Here is a 19887-nt window from a genome sequence, read left to right on the forward strand (position 1 = left end):
CCTATATATATATATATATATATATATATATATATATATATAAAATAAAGAGTGGTCTACTGGAAGATTTTGTGAATGACTACATTAAGGGTAGCTAAGTGTAACAGTTAAGCATGTAGGTGGTTTAGCTATACTCGCTGCATAACCTGGTTTTGACATATTACAGGCTGTAAGGCTCTGGTCTTGTGCTTGTGCTCAGATAGAAAAACTGAACCACAGCAAAACATAGCACTTCTCAGTCGTCCATTAAACAAGCAAAAGGCAAATCAAGAAAATACATCTGAATTATTCTCAGATGGCATGTCTACATTTGTCGTTGGCAGTGGAGAAAATAATACATACATTATACGTGTGTGTCAAAAACACTACCAAAGACAACTTTCGATACAGTAGATTTGACAAGAGTCTCACAACTGATAGGGAAATAGAAAAAAAAAGTTCCTGACTAGACACATTGGAAAATAATTATAGACCGAAGCTTCAGGCATCAAGTAACATAAAGGTAATAAAGCGTACAATAAAACAACCCACAGTTGATCTCCAAGCTCCATATGCACTTAGGACAGTACTGAAAAGCAAAAACTTCATCAGCAGTGACAACGGAGGTCAGGATGTGTAAGCGTTGCCTCGCATTTGCCTATCTGAGCCTTATGTCACCTGTCCGTTTGATGTTCCAACAGCAAGATTAATGCCCAGTATATTTTGCTACAATAACCCAGTTATTCCCTGTATGGGTTTTCCCACATGGAAATCAGCTGGAAACGCAGCCTTACCGCAGGCTTCTCATCCTGGAAATGCCAGAAAATCAATAATTCCCTTTCAACAACGTCTTAAAAGGACTAAGATTTCCCAATGACAGCACAGCAATACATTGTAGGTATGTAGATACAACACAGATTTGTAATTTGCAGCAGCTGCAATCTATGTAGCTTGTATACAATGTGCCTGATACAGAGGTGGGTTACTGCTGTATCAGCCCTCTTGTCTGTAAATGCTAGTTTCAGTCAATCCCTGAATGTGTAAGCACTGACACACCCATTGTCAGCGCCTCTGCATGCTACAACACCGCCGGCGCACCACTGACACTTGCACCAGCCTTATGCCAGGTACAGTTTCTCAGTTTAAACAATGCCTCTGTGAAAGCAGCTGTGCCGAGAACTCAGCTGATATCACACTGACATCTGTGACACTGCCATAACACACCCACCTTCCTGTCACCGCCCATCACTCTGCTGCTCCATTTCTGATACAGTCTGTCCCAATCCCCACAGCACCTCTGGGCGTATACTCAGGGTAACACATTTGCTGTTTTCTGATTTTTTTCATGCTGACACAGTTGCAAATAACTATGTGAACATCGCCATTGCGTAAGCCTTTGAATCAGGCCCAATGCATTAAGAAGTTGGCATTAAGCAATAATGCTGACCAGAATACTTAACATGTCCCTTTGTTTATGACCCTTATCACAAAAAAGATTCTAGAAAATTCTGTTCTAGAACACCTGAACTACTGCATGATGCCAGTTTCAAAATGGCCAATAATAATTTAATACTTGTGCATATAATTTAAATACTGCAAATTACAGACATGCACATCTAAATTTAAGACAAAAAAAAAAAAAAACCTCCAGTGATCATGTCGGCAGCAATTGCTGACAAGTTAAGTCCGCCATCCACTAGGCCGACTTGTCTAAGATGCATGTCGCATCAGATTTCTCTTCAACTCTCCCGGCAGTTTCCCAGGAATCGGATCAGATCCTTTCACTAGATTCACTTCGGATATGTCTGATGCAATAAATCTGTAAAAAAAAAACCACTCCGATGTGCACCTGATTTCTTTAGATTCAGATAAATCCTTGGTACAGAACCAAAGATCTATTGCTCAGACATATCTGACACGGGACTGCGCATCTGATCGGAGCCGCCGGATGTGACACTTTTCACCAGATTTTTCGGTCAGATGCGTCGAAATCTGATGGAAAGTGCCCAAATCGGATTAGTGGATGGGGGCCTTTACCTACCTTTGTTTAGTTTCCACACTTCACATGGAGAGTATGTCTATGCCACATTGGATTTAATGTATCGTTGTGCAAGCCCCGATCACTGCCTGTGTCACATACTGTGTAACAGTGAGCAGAACAGTCGCTTCCATAACTAACATGATTGTATGAGTGGGTTCTGTACAAAATTACATTTTCACAAATCTGTATAGTTTCAGTTTTCAAATTACAAAAAAACGCACATAAAATTATTACTTCTAAAGAAACATCAAAGACAGAGTACGGAGTCTGCCTGAGTGTAAAGAAAAAAAAATCCTCACATTTTCTTACATAAAACTAAGCTAGGAACTCACTGCAAGCATGAGAAGTGTGTGAGGTATATTCTCAATGTACACTTTAACTTCATGGATCCCCCCCCTCCATCTGAAAAAGGATCCTTAATCCCACACATAAGTAGTACCAGAAACTACCTCAATTCTTAAAACAATCACATTAAAGAAGACAGGAAACACAAGTAAACATCTAAGAAAAAGTAGGTTGTGGTATAACAAGCATTTTGTTAAGAAAAAAGTTTAGAAGTGCATTAGTTCTGGTGAGAGATATATGAGCAACAGCTCTTACGAGAAGTAGACCCCATTCTGTAACTATGGGCTGTCCATATACTGTCATAGTCAGAGTCTTCGGAGAGGTCTGAAGGCTCCATACGAGAAAGACTACTGCGACGACCCAAGGAGTCTAGACTTGATTGGTCATCATCAGCCAAGACGTGATTATGCATCAGGTCAGTGCCTTGCCATGCTAAGGATGATGTATGGGTGAAATGAAATGGCAATGATGGGGAGGCAAAAGATGGAAGGAAAGAACAAAGGAGGAGGAGGAGGAGGAGGAGGAGGAGAACAGGACAGGAAAAGCCACAACCAAAATAGTAACATGAAACAAAATAAAAAGCAAAAAAGGGTGATGGGAAGAGAGGGAAAAAGAAAATATTGTTAAAAGAAGACCAAAGCTTTGCAGATTTCATTAGTTACTTGTTCATGAGATAAGACAGCAGCCAAGAATAGATAACACTACTGTTACATGTGAATGCATTTTGTAAACTTGCAGTGAGTAGATGTGAAATGCATTCTGCAAAGGAGCACATGACAGCTAGTCTGGAGGGCTCTGCCAAGTAACAAAGCATATTTACACTTTACTAGCCCCTAGTTTACTGGGTAACAATGCGATTGAACAATTTTATGATCTAACAAAATTGGTCCCAAAATCTATCCATGGACGTAAGTACATTTATGGCATGTGAATAGGTATTTGAGCCATGCCTAAATATTTTTACTAGATTCAATTAAAGAGAAATAAAATTGAGGTTTATCTTTCACATACACCCCTGCAAAGTAGCAATTTGTGGGTTGTCCATTATTCATAACAATGCAGCCTATCAACTCGCCAGGAAACAGTCACATCAGGGATGTCACTCCTTCCAGTTGAATTGAAAAGTTTAATTTGTAAAAAAAAAAAAAAACAATTGGCTCAACCAACAAAACAGCTTGCTGTACATGTAGGCAAAGGGTCCAAATTTATACAACGCCACTTACAATTGCTATTACATGTAACTTACTTGGTTAGAAAGTACAACAATTGTATAAAATGTAAGTTACACAGCTTCTGAGGTTAAGAAAAAAAGTGGCAAAATATTTTTTTTTTTACAACTATTATAGAAATTTGGCAGCAGATACAAGTATGACAGGTTGAAAAGACATTTCACCCATTAAGAAGCGGGGCAAAAAGGCTTAAAACAAAGGGAAAAGCAAAATGGAAAAGCTTGATCCAAATATATTTTTCAGGGTGTTTTACAATTTATCAATATTAATTATATCTTCTCTGCAAAGCACATGGGAAAAGCTGTTTGGGGGAAGTGATGTTTAAGCAGAGCAGCAGGAAATAGACACTTTATTACAAAGTGATGAAGAAAGTAGCGATTTGTGCTCCCTCCATGGCACAAAAACACAGAGATCTGCTTACCTGTTGCATAATAGTACAGAAAAGTAACACATCCATCCTACCAGCCATAGAAAAATAAACACATGCATTTAAAATACTGACAAATGTGGCTCTTGACATTTTAACACACCAGGAGCAGAGAGAGGAGTAAATTTACATATTTGAGATTAGTATATTCTCTGCTTGTGATAAGTAGACTATAATTAAAGAATAAAGTAAAAAATAAACACTTCCCTGGAACCATCTATATGATGACTGAAATGTCTATTCAGCATGTGCAGTGTCTACTGGTAAATTGTTTGAGCAACCTTATCTCCTTAGCTGTGAACTGCGAGACCCATTACACTCTGCTGACCAGTGCCACTTGTAGGTCCACTGGGGAAACCAGCAAATGGTGCAACTAGCACCTCATTTCTATAGACTTGTTTATTCTGTTGCTCAAGCTAGATAACCTTCAGGTGAAGCATTGTCTACTTGAAGACATGGGTTCTTGCCTATTCCCTATTCCTCTGTACACCCCCCCCCCCCTTTTATTACCCTCAATAAAAATCGATTGCACAAAAAAATATAAGTTTCCACATTTGCATGTTAAGACAAGATCATATTTATAGGGCTTGCAAAAACAGACTGGTGAACATATACAACTCTGTTTAATAATTCCAGCAGGAACACAAAGTCAACTTTTGTAACATTCATGATATCGGGTACCCAGGGTAAAGGTTAAACCCACACAGAGCAAAAACAGCCTATAGTTACTATTTCATTGGATGTAATAGTGTATACTTTGGCTATATTTAGTAAAATGGCCAGTGAGCCTTTATATATTTTCTTGAAGTACAGTAACAAGTAACAGAGTCCTCTGACATACTGGGGTCATTTAAGTTAGATAGGAATTACTCACAGCTGTAAGTGTGACTCCATGCCACCCTTATGGTATCTCCAAACTCTCAGATTTTTGTTCTCAGACCCATAGGGCTGCGTTCAGAAATCCACAACTCCAGGACGAACACGGTGCCCCTTGGCGTCTAACTGAATTGACCCCATTATGTGATGGACAAAATACCAGCAACCAACACATAGCAACACAGCTACCACAATAACAAACTGCAAATGTATTTAAGTTCAGTTTGTAGTATGGAAGAAACAAGGCACTCACTGGAATTTAGAGTCTGGCGTGTTTTGGCACTCGTACAGTAGGCCTCGATAACCTTTAAAATCTGAGCGTCTTCCTCTAGTGCTGCTGTGCCTGTAAAAAGCAAATGATAGAGCTTTGGCAATGTACATCAAATACTTAGATCAGTGTTGTCCAATTCAGCCCTGCAGCCAACACTATACATTTGTATTCTAATACATAGGTTTTTCTTTAGCTCCTACAGCACTGTAAAAAGAACCACAGCTATGTCTGCCACTTCCAGAAAAATAACAAATATTTGTGGTGGAGAAGACAGAGAGAACAAACCTATCAGACTGACAGTGTATCAGCGTTCTTGCGTGGGTCAGACAGCAAGCAACGTATCTCTGTTTTTCCCCCCGGATAGGAGTTATAGTGACTTACTGTATAAAATAACTTCCATATTGTTAACATATATATTTGTGTTCTTATATATATCCTTTACTGCTTCAATAGAGTACTGCAGGTCAGTAGGAGGATCAAATCAACTTGTCAGTGCTCAGCTTAAAGGGTTATTTATTCTGTTTTGATATGAAAATAATAATAATTACCACCAGGATTCATATTAAAGTATGTACCTTCAGAAACATTGAATTTATAACAAATAACAAATAAGGTCCTATTCAAGGTATGGTGCATCAGATGAGCCTATAGTCAAGTCTAATCTGAACCTTGTGCTTTTCAAATGAGACAGCTGAGCACTTCCTGGGTGAGTCCAGTTGATATGGTGCTGTGAACTAACCAACGCGTTTCATTACCAATGGTGACGTCCTCGGGGCTCTTTAGTAAGAGGTAACATTTGTGGTAATCCATGCTATCTTTTATACTAAAAGGATTCCACTTCATTGGATACCTCCTAATTAACATTAGACTTTCAACACTTTCTATCGCAACTTGCACACACCTATCAAAGCAGATAAGGTCATTTACTAAAACACAAACAAAATGGTTGTCCTGATGAAGACAGAGGGAACAAACATATCAGACTGACACAGTAAATCAGCATTATTGCATTAATTAGATTGCAAGCAATACACCTCTATGTTTTTTTTATGATAGGAGTAACAGTGACAGTATAAAGGGCACCCGCATATCGGGCATACACACTGAGCAATATGCCCAATAGGTCGTTCCAATTTGGCCCGAAATTACATAATTAGGCTGATATCTTCTCAGTGTGTACCCAGCATAAGACTGTGCAAGTTCCCCAGTATACCTGAACTGTACAAAACTGGCTTGTAAAAGACAGCGTAATCTGTTTAAAAAACAAAAAAATTTAAAAGAAAGGACCTTTAAGCAGGGGTTAAGAGCATCTTGTGCGTTAACTATAATGTTAACACATGACTTTTGCGGTTTTCCCGAAACTTACTTTTCCTCAGTGCAAACTCTTCATCAGATGCTTTCCTTTCAGGCTTACGCTTGGGAAGCAATTTTTTCATAGTTTTGGGGCTCTTACTGAGATCCTGTAGATAGAAAAAAAAATATTTGAAACTTCTGTTGGTAGCTAAACAGGACTTCTTAAAATAATCCTACTCTCAGATTAGATAGCCTTCCTGAACTTCAATGGAACACATAGAGTAACACAACTGAGCAGACTGAAGTGTTTTTGTTTTTCAGAGCAGTTTTCCTTTCCATACTGATATTTGGGCCCAGTAGCAGTATGTCCATGAAAAACACCATTGAAGATTAACAGGATCAATATACCAAGTCAACCTCATGCTTTGTTGGGTTACGTGAAGATAAGTGGTAGACAAGCACAAGAGGTAGTGTGAAATTCAGGAACACATCCATTACAAAATTTAGCTGCTCAGAAACAAGGGCAGGAAATATGTGGAGTGAGTATACTGAAAAGGAGGGGGGCTTGACACCTTTTGTTTACCATATGTGGAAAACAAGTGGTCTGATTTTAAAGGGAGGAGACCTCTAACAAGGTGACGAGGCCACAGTGTGCAGTAGATCTGCTCTACAGCATAACATACCAATCCAAGGAGACATAAGGTGATCTACCCCTTACCTTAAGAATACAAGACATCCTCTAATAAAGAGGGAAACAAAGAAGCAAAAACAAAGAAATGAACAATACGTTTGCCAGGAGGCATGGAACAGCAGTTTTTAAATTATATGATTAAACCCTATTTAAAGGATTATTATTGTTTTTTCAACTTTTACTCCACAAAAACATTAATATAGTCAATAAGCTTAGATTTTGGATACTTTTTGCAATAGAAAAAAGAAAAAAAGAAGAAAAATCAGAACCTAGGTTTGAGTCTGACCGCTGTTTCCTAATAAGGAGTTTATACTCAAGAACTACAATAAATAGTGAAAAGACAGAATGCTGGTCAGAAGCAACTAAAATAAAATGGGTGTGATACAAGATCTCGGCATCCCGAAACCGAGTGGCGGCTGCTACGGCTAAATCTAGGATGGTGGCGGCTATGGCTAACCACCTCCACTAGTGCCTAACCTTAACCCCCTCCTAATGCCTAACTCTAAGCCTACCCCCCCCTCCCCCCCCCCCCCGGCCCTAACTCTAATACCCACCAAGATACTTACCTTTGGGAACCTGGCGGCCGGTGTCCAGGCACCAGTATCCTGAGGAGTGTCGGGATTCCAGTGTTGGTCACATGACCGATGGCATGCCAAACCATTGAATGGTGTGATACATTATCCCGGTGTTCGGGATGCCGGAGGTTACATGACCGACCTCAGCATCCCGAAACTGAGAATCCCAAAATTTTTGGAGGGTAAATAAACTAAACCCCCCAGATAAAATAACTCCCTTAATAATCATTTTGGTGTAAGAAATATATAAATCTTTTAAAAGTCAGCATTAAATATAATCAATAAACATACATAAGGATTACCTATATAATATATATATATATATATATATATATATATATATATATATGGAATGATTATGTAATTACTCATGTAAAATGAATAAGCAACACCACAGAAATGTTTGTCCACATTTGGACAAATATAAGGGAAGGCTATCGATTTATTGTTTTCTTGGTTGCTTCTGTTTAGCAATATCGGAGTGAACAAATTCTTTAAGAAATGTAGTTCTCATTTGTTTGAGGAACTACAATGTACCTAAATAGGGTAAATGTTCTTAAACGCAATACTGAGAAGTCTTTAACAGACATACTTCATAGTAGTTACATACCATTCTTCAACAGGCTGCATCAGTAAGTAAGGTCAGTGTTAACACTAAGATGATGACATTGACAATATAATTGGCGGAAGCGTTTCTCGTACCTCTTTGTAGCATAGTGCTGCCGAAGGACGAAGAGGAGGTGCAGGACGCAAGCAACTCAAGCTCCAAGGCTTTGACGTTTTGGGAGGCTCTAATGGGCTCCAACTGATAGTACTGTGCGTTGACCCATGGTGAGAAAGATGCGGCAGTGTGTGATACGCAGGTGTGAGAGGCGCTGGCTTGCAGTCTGAATGCTTGCTTGATGGTGTGACAGGATGAGATGGAAGCTGAAGACCAAAGAAAACACTGTATCAAAATAACTAATAGGAACAGCAAACAATGTAATCATTATGGGTAGCCTGCAAGTTACGGTGTGCTCTCTTCTTCAACGACAATTTTTTAAAAAAGTGGACCATTATTTTTTCGTAGTGGGTTTTGAAATGGTTTCTTCTTTGTCTTTGCATACTGTATTCTTCAACATATTTGTATTCCTCTAGAATTCTAATCATCTTACTTTTATTGCTGAACTCATTGCTTTATAATAGCATACATTGTGTGTACAAAGCAGTTCCAAGCTGTCACACAGTGTGAACTTTATTGAACACTAGAATCTGAACTATTATGAAAATTAAGGGGTTTCTTAAACATATGTAAATGTAACCTTTATTTGCAAATTCTTATTCAGCTCACATAATCATGTAAAATGTTAATGTTTGCTCTAAAATGTATTAATTGAAGTGTAGAAAAAGGCATTTGTGATGCAAAATACATTACGGAAAAAACCCACTACCCATATTTTCAATAGTTCAATTGCACTCTTTGGATAGTTGTGTGAAGCTGTCACATAAAGCCATTTTCGTGACATCAAATATCAATGATTTGTCAACTTTACTATATATAATAAAACATAGGAAACCTGGACATCAGCTTAAGTAGAGAGGAAATTGAGAAGCGGATGGCTGACTGATACAACTCTCTCTATACCTGTAGCATAAAGCTGCTCAACAAAAGTAGATCTGCACCTACTTTACCCTACTGCAGCGCTCTCAACACAGTCTACATGCCCCAATACTCCAGTTGAGGCCACCCAAAGCTTGTGCGGGAGGTCACTCCATTATCATCCTCAGTCCTCACTACCCTGTTACATCGCAGGGACTTAAGAGCCAGCATTACAGGTGCCTGCTTTCATTATTTCATCAGTTATCACAGGGTGATTAAGATCCTGCGTCCATACTTAAGTACGGACACAACACTAATACTATTTATCCAGCCTTCACCTGGTCATTCAAGTATCTACCTACTGACCGCTTATCCTTGGACAAACATTTTTCCCCCAAATCTAATATGAAAATGGATAGTCACACTACTGTACCCTGGATATTAACCAGTATATCGTACACTCTGTTTGCAGTTACATGCATATACCTGAGACCATCATCACGTAAACACTTGTTAGATAAGATGACCAGTAACTGTTATGTGTTGCTTATTTACATGTACTTTAATAATTTTAGGGGTTTAATTATTAGAATAATACACTTTTGACTACTAAATACTGACTCCAACCTGCTGAACATAGCGCTCCAGTATCTCGTTAGCATTACAGCACAGCAAGCAGCAGGAGCGCTCCACACAATAGGGAGTATTGCTGGCCACACTCTGACAGCTGCAGCTCTCTCAGGGAACAGGTTCCATAAAGCAGCAGGATGCAGAATAAAAACCAGATCACACTTGACCATATTATTGTGCATATTGGCAAATCTAAGCAGAAGAGGACTGCTATTGGTGTTTGCATTCAGTACTATTCAGACCACACTAACAGTTCCCAGTTACATTATATGCGATCCTACCACTAGACCAATGTGCGTCTTCAAATTAAATACTGATCTTGTGGTTTGAGTCTGGCCGCCTTAAGTAGTGCATAGCAATATTGCATACAACAGGTAGCTTATATCTCCGAGTAATAGTAGTACAAATTCCAAACACATTCTTTAGCACCCATGCACTGTCTGCCAACATCTTATTTTTCTCCAGAAAGCTATCTACAATCTCTCATTCTCAGACATTTATAGAAGTGCCTGCAACACATTTGTATACATACAATAAGTCGATTGGCTGAAAGATGAAAGGAATGGCTCTTACAGTGTGACAGGGCACAGAATGAGGCTTTATTGTGGGGTTGGTCAGAGCTGTGAATTTAGTTTGCTTATGTAAATGGTCCACCCATTCTTGTAGATCTTGGTGGTTATTGCATGACACAATTATCCTTTCGATCATGTTTCCTACAAATAAATGAAAGCATTAGCACCTTTCATTGCTTCACAAAAGGCTTTCAATCAATGCAGATAAAGAAGAACATGTCAGATATTAATGTACATACATGAAAGCACAATACAGCTAGGGGTTCAGTAGGAGTTACAGACAGTTGAGAGCAAAAAAGGGAAAAATACATCTGCACACTTGAATGGTCTAAATTGGCAATTTAATTAATAAATGGATCAGTGAAACTCCAATATACATGTGTCTGAATTAGACTTTAAGCCTCTCTGGGGGTGCGACCCTGTTACAACCAAGAGATCAGAACAATTACAGAGAACTAGAAAGGCGGTTGTTGAGTTGGGTGCACAGTATCAATTGATTGGATTGATTATCAAGATAAAACGTAACTTTTATTACTATTGTTAATATTCAGAAGGTCCTTATCGTGGGACACATACAGCAAAATATAGAGGTTAAAAACATGACATATACAAACACATAGGTGATATAGAAGAAAAAGAGAATGTGAGACAGATTCTTAAAAAGTGGGGTCACCACAGTAACTCCTGCAACAAATATAATTATTTATGTGTGAAACAATAGCCACTCAGGATATAGACTGAATGGTATTAGTCTGTTCTAAATATATTTGATGTCGTGTAGGACGATTATGTATAGACACAGGTAGTGGGGTGTTACAAATGGGACACTGCCTCTGATGCGTGAGTACGATGAAATATATAGTATAATCAGAGCCTCCTGCCCACCAAATAATCATGTGCAAGTGGGTTACTCTTGAATAGAAATCATAGACTGCGATGGTACTAGTGGTGGAATCATAAATAATGTTGCACCACTAGTGCCCTGTAATGCAGTATAAAACGTGTCTCTCCACGAATAGCCTGTGGCTAAATCGGTAATACTATGAGTATAGCTGCTTGTCACAGATTGACACTGGTAGATTCTAGTATATTCACACTGTATTTATGTGTGGTATACTCACATAGAAAATACACGATAATATGTCTTAGAAATAAGATATATAAATGAATTAATGAAAATCTGTGTGGATATTGAACATCCCCCCTTGTAGTAACTCCAGGGTAATCAGAATTGTACCCCTTATATTGATGGAGTCAGGGAGGTGTACTGCGACACTACAGAGATGGTTGTATGAACATAGAGGCATAAAGTAAATACGTTTAAGTCCACCCTTGTTTAGAGGTGAAAGAAAAAATATTACAAAGTGTCCTAGGACTGATCTGACAAAAGAGCAACACTTGTTGCAATATCAGTTCATGTAGTGGAAAGAGGGTTTACACAGATGTTACTTCACTGGTGTATGTGGTATTAATAAATCCCACATTCTGTATTGATATACACTCTTATCATTGCGGATCATACGTATGTACACCTTTAATAGGAAAAACATTTACATTTACTGGATAAGTATCTATGCACTCGGTATAATGAAGTCCACTGCGGGAATCCAAAAGGCTGATGAAGAAAAATATATATAAAGCTTAAATAATATATGATTGAGCAGTGTTCCTAACGCCCTTGGGGGTCAGTTGTCCCAGTTAAGGATAAACGTCCTCTCTATGGTAATTCTGATAATAATGGGTGTCACTACTGCTGACTAATAGGTTATAATGCAATTATGAACCGATGCTATGAAATACTATTCCTGCTTCTTACTATTTTATTGTGAGCAGTGCAATAGTGATTGAACACAGAGTAATTGCAGCATGAAGAACGATAATCGAATCATACACAAATATATGCTGTCCAGAGAGGCAGGTGATTGCTCTCTCTGTTACGGCAATAACCTTGAATGATAGCCTAGGGAATCCCCTGGGCTCCTATCCTGAGTGGTTGTTTGTCTGATTTCCTGAACTCACACACCTAGCCTGCTAAGCACATTTAACTTGCTAATTGCTATAGCTCTATGAGAGTCAGTGCTGGTGCGGGTAAAAGTATCACTAACTATTACATAAGATACAACATTGCTACAATTTGCAAGGAGTGTGGTGGCCCACTAACAAGCCGACATGCATGTTTCGCTGTACGGGCAGCTTTAACGAGGCTGAAACCACCTGCCTCTCTGGACAGCATATATTTGTGTATGATTCGATTATCGTTCTTCATGCTGCAATTACTCTGTGTTCAATCACTATTGCACTGCTCACAATAAAATAGTAAGAAGCAGGAATAGTATTTCATAGCATCGGTTCATAATTGCATTATAACCTATGAGTCAGCAGTAGTGACACCCATTATTATCAGAATTACCATAGAGAGGACGTTTATCCTTAACTGGGACAACTGACCCCCAAGGGCGTTAGGAACACTGCTCAATCATATATTATTTAAGCTTTATATATATTTTTCTTCATCAGCCTTTTGGATTCCCGCAGTGGACTTCATTATACCGAGTGCATAGATACTTATCCAGTAAATGTAAACGTTTTTCCTATTAAAGGTGTACATACGTATGATGCGCAATGATAAGAGTGTATATCAATACAGAATGTGGGATTTATTAATACCACATACACCAGTGAAGTAACATCTGTGTAAACCCTCTTTCCACTACATGAACTGATATTGCAACAAGTGTTGCTCTTTTGTCAGATCAGTCCTAGGACACTTTGTAATATTTTTTCTTTCACCTCTAAACAAGGGTGGACTTAAACGTATTTACTTTATGCCTCTATGTTCATACAACCATCTCTGTAGTGTCGCAGTACACCTCCCTGACTCCATCAATATAAGGGGTACAATTCTGATTACCCTGGAGTTACTACAAGGGGGGATGTTCAATATCCACACAGATTTTCATTAATTCATTTATATATCTTATTTCTAAGACATATTATCGTGTATTTTCTATGTGAGTATACCACACATAAATACAGTGTGAATATACTAGAATCTACCAGTGTCAATCTGTGACAAGCAGCTATACTCATAGTATTACCGATTTAGCCACAGGCTATTCGTGGAGAGACACGTTTTATACTGCATTACAGGGCACTAGTGGTGCAACATTATTTATGATTCCACCACTAGTACCATCGCAGTCTATGATTTCTATTCAAGAGTAACCCACTTGCACATGATTATTTGGTGGGCAGGAGGCTCTGATTATACTATATATTTCATCGTACTCACGCACCAGAGGCAGTGTCCCATTTGTAACACCCCACTACCTGTGTCTATACATAATCGTCCTACACGACATCAAATATATTTAGAACAGACTAATACCATTCAGTCTATATCCTGAGTGGCTATTGTTTCACACATAAATAATTATATTTGTTGCAGGAGTTACTGTGGTGACCCCACTTTTTAAGAATCTGTCTCACATTCTCTTTTTCTTCTATATCACCTATGTGTTTGTATATGTCATGTTTTTAACCTCTATATTTTGCTGTATGTGTCCCACGATAAGGACCTTCTGAATATTAACAATAGTAATAAAAGTTACGTTTTATCTTGATAATCAATCCAATCAATTGATACTGTGCACCCAACTCAACAACCGCCTTTCTAGTTCTCTGTAGGAGTTACAGACAGTCAGGATGTCGTCCGTCAGTACGCTGACAACTGTATCCCGGCCGCCAGCGTGGCGAGCACAAAGAACCCCCAGTATGCCACGCTGCGGGCTCGGTGGCTCGCACCAGGTTCTATTCACACTCTATGGGTGTCGTGGACACCCACGAGTGGGAATAGCCCCTGTGAGACGGGATTCTGGCTGTCAGTATTGTCAGGGTCGGGATTCTGGCGTCGGTATCCTGACTGCTGGCAAATTAACTACATCCCGTAGCTAGTCAAATTTATTTGCAAGCCTGTGTATTTTCACACTAGTTATAAAGACACCAATGCCATCTGCTATGTACATGCATATAAAGCTTAAGGCGCAGATTTAATTAGCGACAAAGTTATGTCGGAACCTCAAATTAACTGCAAAGTTCTGCCGGAACCTTGTGCACTGCCATAAAAAGGTTCATCTGGGCATGATAATCTTGCTAATTTTTGCAAGCACAATGTAGAGCGGAGACCAGAAGACCAAGGTTTACCTCACTCTTAATTTAATCTGCCCCTATAAATACTAATTGTTGGTCATACTCCGTAAATGTTGCCTTCAGTGTTCCCATAGATCAATGTTCAAGTGAGAGGTACTCCAAGTTTATGCTGCCTTCTATGCATATGTAAATTAATCATAACCAAAGTCTCCTCAAAAAGAAATACTGATGCAGTATACAATTCAAATATTAAAAGGAATATGGTTTATGAACATGTAACACAACAGTCTATAAATTACATTGGAAGCTTAACATTTACGTATGATCAGGACAATTAGATATTCAGCGAGAGATGTTACCAGCAATTTCATAGGCATTCTTGTGATTTTCATTGTCTTCTAGCTTTGTGATGCATGTTCCTGTCAATGGAAGTTTGCCCTGAGTGAAAAGAACACAATGATAATTAATGCTACATTAAAACCTGCTTTTACATATCCACTCAAAACACCTATGAAATTTACATAAGATGAAAATCACAAAAAGCGCAAAAGGTTTACATTGTACCAAGGTCTCAGAGAGCCTAGTGCGTAGATCAGAGAACTAGCTAAATGCACATCATGCACATCTCCCATTACAAGATCTAAGGTGTAGCAAGTTTCAGACTTTGGCCTGCATGCTACTGCATTATGACAAGGAGATCCTTACAGTAATCAGGAATAATGATAGACATAACTCACAATTAGTTACAAGTCTAAAAAAGTATATGGGATATATGGGAAGTATATGGAGGTGGGAGAGAATCTTCACCACAATATATAATTTTACGGACAAGATTCTTCAGCACAATAGGGGTGATTCAAGTGCGGCTGTAAAGAGCATTGCTCAGATTTGGTAATGCAGCAGAAGGCATCTGGCATAAGTAGACACCTCCTGCACTCATGGGTGATTCAGTGCAGAAGAAACAGCATTGGATCACTTGCTACACCACTGGTCGGCGGAGTGCACATCGAGATCCTGGCCTCGGCACTGCCAAAAATGACGACGTCCCCTCTCCGCCCCCAAAAAGCTGCTTACCATCAATCACTTGACATATGCAGCCGCACTGTGGCTGATGATGCAAGAATCACACTGCAGTTTTGCACTTTTAGCTGAACTGCTATTGGCCCTGATCCAGGAATGGTTTACTTGTAGAGATGTGATGTATTGGAATAGAAGGGTCATCTATGAACTGCAAAATTTGCAGTATTGCACGGATTCTTTATGTTCACCTACTAGCACATAATAAGGTACACGCACGCTCCTTTATAGTCTTTGTAACCAACCGTAAAACTTATTTGGATCCACTCAGTATTTATTTTTATATTATGTCCTTTAACATTTGCATTCTATTATATTATTGTTATAGAGCTACTGTATCATTGTGTTGCATCCAACATAATGCAGAAATAAGCCTAATTTTTCTCCAATTAATGAGAATGAGTGGATGATGGAACGGTCTATATTACACAGAAAAAAGAGGTGTGCTTGATTACTTATTATATTCTCATATGCTCCTACCACCCCTTTATCTCGTTGAAATAAACAGTCCCACAAAATGAAGTCTTGTGTTGGTACTACAGTTCTACAGTAGGGATGCTTGAGTGCCTAGTCTGTATTTAGAAAAAACTGCCACCCAAATCTTCCAATTTCTATTACTGGCTGGTACCAACCTTGACATTACAGTTAATCTTTAGGTAAGAAAATTCCATGGACTTTACCTGGTATATAAAACCGCTCATCCTTGGGCTGGCAGACAACATTAACAGCACATTAGGAAAAAGCAGAAGATATCTCTCATTCTTTTCCTTAGGAAATAAAATAAAATAAATGTTACATATTATATAGAATTCCTGGCTATTATAACGCAGCCCATATCTTATCAGCTCTGTAAATCCTACAGCCAATGGCATATAAATCTTCAGTAACTGCTAGATTTTATAATATCTATATCTATCTATCTATCTATCTATATATATATATATATATCTATATATCTATCTATCTATACAAACAAATATAGAAAACCACAGCACTCGCCACCCCAGAAGCGGGGTGCAGCGTCCGCACTCACCACTCATAGGGTGGGGTGCATGCAGCCCATGGCCACCTACCCAAATACATACAAACAGGAAATTCAGCACTCACCATAGCAAGCTCACTTGTGCGGACGCTGCACCCCGCTTCTGGGGTGGCGAGTGCTGTGGTTTTCTACATTTGTTTGTATATTGCGGGGTTAATCTTTGGTTAACTCTTATTAACTGTGGTCACAGGCCTTTTTCATGCAACCCTGTGTAAACTCATTTGTTCTAAACCTGTGTCAGCTGCTCCTTAGTAATTTATCAGCCAGTGTCAGGTGACTAGTGTACCTTTAAAAGCCATAAGATATGTGGCAGGTATACCTTAAACCTAGTGGGCATATTTTTATAGTTATATTATGTGTGATACAGTTGCCAGGTTTTAATTTTTAAGACTTTGTGATAGTGTAGGACATACTTGCCTACCTGACCCTCTTGCAATCACCTGTGGTGAGCTAGTTAATTGATAAGAAAGGTGTTTCACCACAGGTGAAGGCAATCATACATTACCAGGAAAGTCCAGGAACAGAGCATTGTCTCCCTCATGGAGGGGGTCAGCTAGGCAAGTATGGTGTAGGACCTGCAAGAAGGTGGGGTACCTTGGCGAGCGGTTTGCAGGCTTCCGTGCATTGGCCAATTCACTAACTAAACCCCCATCATTTATTTATTGATGTTGTGAGGACAAGTGAGCTTGCTATGGTGAGTGCTGAATTTCCTGTTTGGGTGTGTATATATATATATATATATATATATTTATACATACACAGGGGGGTGGGGGATATAGCGACCGTCGGTGTCTTAAAATAGTTCAGTAAATGTGGATCTAAAAAATGTATCTAAAATTAGTAACCAGATCAAAAATGAATTTAAAAAAGGGAGATATTTATTTAAACACTAAAACAGACAATAGTTATATGCAATTACTAAAATTTAAGCAGCAACAATTCTTAAAAAATGGGATAAAAACAATAAACACAATGCTATAAATACCAGTTAAAATATATGTTAAAAATGTAAAACAATTTTAACTTAACTTGGTATGAGGTCACTGCCAGGTAGCCCAACGCGTTTCGTCATTTAGACTTCATCAAGGGGTAAAGGCAGAATGAGACTGAACTTCTATTTATACTAGTACTAATCTCATATTAATTGTGACATCACTTCCTGTTAATTATTTCATGACATTATAAGATGGGTTAAAAATTCTGTATTTAACATATCTATGGTCTTATTTACTGGTATATGTATACATGATGTTAAGGCAATGTTTATAAGGCAGGTTTGGTGTTTAAAAGCTTTAAAAACTAGCTTATAGAGGCGCCGGCGGTTCTTTGCCGCCCCACTTCCGGTTTTCGTCCGTCGCGTCATTTCCGCCCCACTTCCGGTATGCGACTGCGCATGCGCCCGCGGCTGCGGACGTTTAGAGACCGAACAGCACTATGAAGCTTGTTCTCAGGAATTTCATTGCGGCGGCCATCTTTGAGAGGATTTGTTCATAGAAAGTTTCACTCGGCAGCCATGTTTGCGGGGACCATGATTAGAGACATTATTTTTATGCACTATACTGGAGAAATAAAACTTAATAGAAAAACGGGGATTAGTCATTGTTGATACTATTCTAGTAAATTAGACTTACTACAGTGAATATATAAACATATAAATATATAAATATATAAACATATAAATATATAAATGTATAAATACATAAAAATATATGTAAAGTGCAAAATGCATGCTAAAGGTAATGGTATATGATGTTAAGTGCTGAGTGCGAATTTAAAATATTAGGATGCAGATAGTGTGATATATTAAACTGACATGCTCATGTAGGCTACATTATCGTCAGTTTGGTTACAGTACCTGATCTTCCCAGATGGTCTCCCTGGTCTGGTACTGATCAGGCCCGACACTGCTTCGCTTCCAAGATCGGACGAGATTGGGCCTTTCCAGTGTGGTCTGACTGTAATAATCACTTTTTACCGTACATGTGTCAATCTCAATATATCAATACAGCTGTGGGGTGATATTTAACAGACGGGAATAGTGTGGATGGGAATAGGGTGGGGGGGGGGGGGGGGGGGGGATAGGGAATGGGGTTAGTCTATAAGGTGAGGATCCAACCGTGATGATCCAACGGCTGTGGTTTTCACAGGAAAGGAGCGATTTCGTAATAATCGTTAAATCCCTTCGGATGGAGTGTTTGTAATTGGAAAATCCAATTATAGCATTGTGTTTATTGTTTTTATCCCATTTTTTAAGAATTGTTGCTGCTTAAATTTTAGTAATTGCATATAATAAGATTTTACTTACCGATAAATCTATTTCTCGTAGTCCGTAGTGGATGCTGGGGACTCCGTCAGGACCATGGGGATTAGCGGCTCCGCAGGAGACAGGGCACAAAAATAAAGCTTTAGGATCAGGTGGTGTGCACTGGCTCCTCCCCCTATGACCCTCCTCCAAGCCTCAGTTAGGATACTGTGCCCGGACGAGCGTACACAATAAGGAAGGATTTTGAATCCCGGGTAAGACTCATACCAGCCACACCAATCACACCGTACAACTTGTGATCTGAACCCAGTTAACAGTATGACAACGTAGGAGCCTCTGAACAGACGGCTCACAACAATAACAACCCGATTTCCTTGTAACAATAACTATGTACAAGTATTGCAGACAATCCGCACTTGGGGTGGGCGCCCAGCATCCACTACGGACTACGAGAAATAGATTTATCGGTAAGTAAAATCTTATTTTCTCTAACGTCCTAGTGGATGCTGGGGACTCCGTCAGGACCATGGGGATTATACCAAAGCTCCCAAACGGGCGGGAGAGTGCGGATGACTCTGCAGCACCGAACGAGAGAACTCCAGGTCCTCTTTAGCCAGGGTATCAAATTTGTAGAATTTTACAAACGTGTTCTCCCCCGACCACGTAGCTGCTCGGCAGAGTTGTAATGCCGAGACCCCTCGGGCAGCCGCCCAGGATGAGCCCACCTTCCTTGTGGAATGGGCCTTGACAGATTTAGGCTGTGGCAGGCCTGCCACAGAATGTGCAAGTTGAATTGTGCTACAAATCCAACGAGCAATCGTCTGCTTAGAAGCAGGAGCACCCAGCTT

At 39.2% G+C, this 19887-nt stretch overlaps 1 protein-coding gene and 1 pseudogene across 4 annotated transcripts in view; both read right to left on the reverse strand.

Moving 5' to 3' along the window:
- The window catches only part of ARHGEF7 (Rho guanine nucleotide exchange factor 7), a 379118-nt gene that overhangs the window by 29087 nt on the left and 330144 nt on the right, over window positions 1-19887 (reverse strand). For 2 of the 4 annotated variants that reach the window (XM_063953160.1, XM_063953161.1), the window contains exons 13-19: window positions 16415-16501; window positions 15017-15095; window positions 10510-10649; window positions 8430-8654; window positions 6535-6628; window positions 5151-5240; window positions 2621-2797 (exon numbers count right to left, since the gene is read on the reverse strand). In XM_063953160.1, coding sequence (XP_063809230.1) covers window positions 2621-2797; window positions 5151-5240; window positions 6535-6628; window positions 8430-8654; window positions 10510-10649; window positions 15017-15095; window positions 16415-16501 — 892 coding nt within the window. Of the gene's footprint in view, window positions 1-2620; window positions 2798-4015; window positions 4053-5150; window positions 5241-6534; window positions 6629-8429; window positions 8655-10509; window positions 10650-15016; window positions 15096-16414; window positions 16502-19887 lie in introns of those variants that run through there. The other 2 variants (XM_063953163.1, XM_063953162.1) reach the window with 2 other exon arrangements.
- LOC135051807 (5S ribosomal RNA) lies at window positions 18620-18739 on the reverse strand (annotated as a pseudogene).

This window comes from Pseudophryne corroboree, chromosome 2 (genome assembly GCF_028390025.1).
Source record: "Pseudophryne corroboree isolate aPseCor3 chromosome 2, aPseCor3.hap2, whole genome shotgun sequence".
NCBI classification, from domain to species: Eukaryota; Metazoa; Chordata; class Amphibia; order Anura; family Myobatrachidae; genus Pseudophryne; species Pseudophryne corroboree.